At 50.0% G+C, this 4,302-nt stretch overlaps 1 protein-coding gene across 1 annotated transcript; it reads left to right on the top strand.

Moving 5' to 3' along the window:
- The first annotated feature begins 604 nt into the window (after positions 1 to 604).
- Positions 605 to 2,413, top strand: LOC109739880 (zealexin A1 synthase). The gene is made up of 2 exons (XM_020298955.4): positions 605 to 1,506; positions 1,598 to 2,413. Exons 1-2 carry the CDS (start codon positions 622 to 624, stop codon positions 2,240 to 2,242), a joined length of 1,530 nt encoding a protein of 509 aa, XP_020154544.3. The 5' UTR covers positions 605 to 621; the 3' UTR covers positions 2,243 to 2,413.
- The last annotated feature ends 1,889 nt before the right edge of the window (positions 2,414 to 4,302 follow it).

Raw genomic sequence — 4,302 nt, 5'->3', positions numbered from 1 at the left:
GTCGATGTACTCGATCACGACAGCTACCAGCTGTACGCTGAGCACGATGATGCATGCAAGGCAGTGTTCGGTCCACATCACATGCTTAGACTACCTATAGTGGGAGTAATATAGATAGTAACATCATACATATCTAGATAAAATAGATGATGCGACAAGTAATAAATGAAGAAAGAGAGAAAGATAGTAACATATCAAGGCAAGATGTGTCTATAGCCTAATAAATGAAGTGTTGCATGTTACCACATATATGTTACTTCCCACTATAGAAGTCGTAACATAGACTACTAACATGTGCATGTTACTAGCTTATATTATTATCCTAGTCTTAGAAAAACTTTTTTTAGGGTGTGGAAATTAGTGGTGCAGCAAGTGGGGGCACTATTCCCCTTAGCCGCCAGAGCGCCGGTGGTGGGGAATATTATACGGTTATTTGTATGGAGGAAGATGTACGCCTTCTTCAACTTTATTTTGGCAGAACAGGGTTGAGATATTTTCTATGATTTTTTTTATCGATCGAGAGAGTGCATATACATGTCGAAAGTCTCGGAGAAGTCTATATATGTGGTCGAAAAAGTTTGGAATCTCTCAGGCATGCGACGTCCTTCACAGCACATACAAATGGAGGACACCACCTCCCGGTACTACTCCGTCTACCTCGGCTGGGCTCTCGTCCTCGTGCCCCTGGCGCTTGCACTTACATGGAGAAAGAGGGCAAACAACGGTCTGCGGCTCCCGCCGGGGCCGTGGCAGCTGCCGGTCATCGGAAGCCTTCACCACCTCGTCAGGCAGCTCCCGCACCGTGCCTTGCGCGACCTGGCCATGCGCCACGGGCCGGTCATGCTGCTCCGGCTCGGCTCGGTGCCCACAATGGTGCTGTCGTCGCCAGACGCGGCGCGCGAGGTACTCAAGACCCAGGACCTGGCGTTCGCGACGCGGCGGCTCACGGCTACCATGGGCGTCCTCACCTGCGGCGGCCGGGATATGATCTTCGCGCCCTACGGCGACTACTGGCGCCAGCTCCGCAAGATCGCCGTGACGGAGGTCCTTACGGCGGGACGCGTGCGCTCCTTCCGGGCCATCCGCGAGGAGGAGGTCGCCACCATGCTGCGCGCCATCCAGTCCGCCGGTCCCGTGGTGGACTTGCGCGCGCTGCTGTCCGCGCTCGTCTCCGACGGCACGTTCCGCGCCGTCATGGGCAGCCGGTGCGACTCCAAGCAGCGGGACCTCTTCCTGCATGAGCTTGACAGAATAGTCCGCCTTGCCACCGGGCTTAACACGGCGGACCTATGGCCGTCATCGTGGCTCGCCGGACGGCTCAGCAACGCCCTCCGCCGTGCCGAGGAGATCCATGCCAGCGTGTTCGGGATCATCAAGGGCATCATCCACGAGCATCTAGAGAGGAGGGAGGAGGGCCAGGGCGGCGAGGAGGACGTGCTGGACGTGCTCCTCAAAATACACAAAGACGGTGTCATCGACATGGTTGCCGTCGAAGGCGTCATCTTTGTGAGCATCCCATCCATATTGTATATATCGCACGGATCTCTGCGGTGTCTTCTAACCCCTCCTTATCAATAGTGATTTGACCTGCGCGCAGGACATCTTCACCGCTGGGAGCGAGACGTCTGCGACGACACTAGAGTGGGCGATGGCGGAGCTGATGAGGAACCCAACAGCGATGGTGAAGGCGACGGCGGAGGTACGGCGAGCCTTCGAGGGTGATGGCACGGTCGACGAGGGCAAGCTCGGCGAGCTCCCATACATGCGCCTGGTCATCCGGGAGACGTTCCGTCTGCACCCGCCGCTGCCGCTGATGCTCCCGCGCGAGTGCCAGGAACCATGCAAAGTTCTGGGCTTCGACGTGCTCAAGGGCACGCAGGTGATCGTCAATACCTGGGCACTAGGCCGTGATGAGCGATCCTGGGGGCCCGACGCGGCCGAGTTCCGGCCGGAGCGCTTCGAGTCCGGCGCTGGGGTAGACGTGGACTTTAGGGGGACAGATTTCGAGCTGCTGCCGTTCGGCGCTGGGCGGAGAATGTGCCCCGGGATGGCGTTCGGCCTGGCCAGCGTGGAGCTCCCGTTTGCTAGCATGCTGCTCCACTTTGACTGGGAGGCGCCGAACATCTCAAACCCGGCCGAGTTCGACATGACAGAGCAAATCGGTGTCACCGCTCGGCGGAAGGCCAACCTCCTGCTGCGCCCTTCGCTTCGCGTGCCACTGCCAACCTCTCCACCACATTAAGACCGTTCTGACTGTACATACATGTACTAAGGGTTGAAGGAATAGTGAGAGATTGGTGAAACTGATGTTTTACTGCTTGAGCCTTGTGGGCGTACATATAGGCAGGGCGGAGCTCCCGATGCACCACTTTAACAAGGCATAATTTTTTTATGCAACGATGCATTGCATAAAGGTGTATTTCATTACTTCTAGCACACATTATTGAATATAATATAATTGAAGGCGATTTGTAAACACAAAATGTGGCCATCAAAATGCTTACCATATTGATAAAACAAAAGGGACATAATTACTTGAAAAGAATGTCTCACATTTTCGAATTTCAACATACATTGTCGGACAACAAGGTTCATTAACCTACAAGATACCAATACAATTAAACTTATCAGTAGAACATAATAAACTGCCCAAATAAAAGTACTTAAATGGCTAAAAATCTGAAAATTACCTTTAGTATGTTCTATTCCTTCGAGCCTTGAAATAATCAACCACTTGAGCATTGGTGACCTTTTTCATTCTTTCTTTCTCCATATAACAAATAAAATCATCACTCAAACTTTCATCATTGAGGCGATTGCGCAAACAAGTTCTGACCAGTTTCATAGCTGAAAAACATTTGTGATAGTGCTTTTCTTTTGAGAAGAAACTTGTCCATTTTTTTCGATAAAGGGTGATTTTTATTGACTATAATAAGCATCGAGTGATACAATTACAATGAGCGACATCCGGCCTCTGCATAGCTAGGATGCACACAGCCAACACAAGCACACGCACACAAAGATCTCGCCGGCAAGGAGCTAAATCATACTAGACCAAAGCTATGCCTAGGCAGAGAGAAAAAGGAAAAAACAGTCCCAAAGCGATAAGAACAGCGACTAGCATGTACAGCGACAACCCTTGGCTTCAACTATGTCATGACAGCATACATATTACGAGAGAGGTTCTTCAAAAACGACGCCTTCAAGAAGGGAACGACACACAAGTGACGCCGTCGCCGGATCAAACACCCAAAAGTCGGATCGAGGATTTTCACCCTGAAGATCAAGTCCGAGCAATGCCTTCACCAGGGAAACGACGCTCAAAACGCCGCCGTACATGCTTGCAAGCTGTTCAGATTTCGAATTTGTTTTACTCAGTCTATTATTGACATTTTCATGATACAGTGTACATGTAAAGGTTGTTGCACTGAACATTCTTATATTGTTTTTATAGCTCGGTTGAGAATATCACCGGACTTCTGCTGCAAAACTTATACAGTCCTTGAGAGAAAGATGCAAGAAGTAAATAGGGTGAATTCTAATAGTCTCTTCATTCATGTGATTTTCTATTTACTTATCTGATTTATTCTTAACATTGGGGGCTTCAGGCGACCATAGTACAAATGTAGTTCAGTTTTGGGGTCTCTAGATAGTGCATGCTTTAATATGTTTGTCATATGTCGAGATACGAATTGGCAGATTTAGAAATATGCCATATTGCTATCTCCCCATTATCATCCCCATCACCATCTGCATTCCCGTTGTTGGTGCTAGCAGGAGAGGATATGTCGGGTACAAGCCTGCTTCGCTCAACCTAATGAGGCCCGTCACCAACACACTATGAGTTGCACTTAGAGTCCCTGGTGTGTCCAAACGTTTTCCTATTATATTAAACAGAGAATGGAGTATCTTTATGCAATTCTAACATGAAGGCATTAGTTTTTTTTTAAGTTTTATAAACATTTACTTACGCTGACAGGGTTCAATGATAGGTGTACCGTGTGGCAACATCATCGCACTGGGATTGACTGTTAGACTGTGGATTTGGTCAGCGCTGCGTCGCTGCGATCTCTCCACAATTCCTCCCACGTTTCTGGCTTCGGCCCTATATGTACTCCCTCCCCTGTACTTCGAAATGCAATGAAACAAACGATCTCAAAATTTTACATGGTATCAGACACCGGTTCCGCCTACCTCCCTCCACGATCGCCATGACTGGCGCCCCACCACCTCCTCCTCTTCCCGGTTGCCAGCCAACTGCCCCTCTCCCCGGCGGCCAGCCAACTGACTCTTTCTCCGGCG

This window comes from Aegilops tauschii, chromosome 7 (assembly GCF_002575655.3).
Source record: "Aegilops tauschii subsp. strangulata cultivar AL8/78 chromosome 7, Aet v6.0, whole genome shotgun sequence".
Lineage (NCBI taxonomy): Eukaryota > Viridiplantae > Streptophyta > Magnoliopsida > Poales > Poaceae > Aegilops > Aegilops tauschii.
Note: the sequence above shows the minus strand (reverse complement) of the source record. Positions and strands in the feature narration are given on the sequence as shown.

Coding starts and splice junctions, on each gene's coding strand:
- LOC109739880 (XM_020298955.4), top strand. CDS start 622: ATGGAGGACACCACCTCCCGGTACTACTCCGTCTACCTCGGCTGGGCT. Junction 1,507..1,597: donor CCGTCGAAGGCGTCATCTTT/GTGAGCATCCCA, acceptor ACCTGCGCGCAG/GACATCTTCACCGCTGGGAG.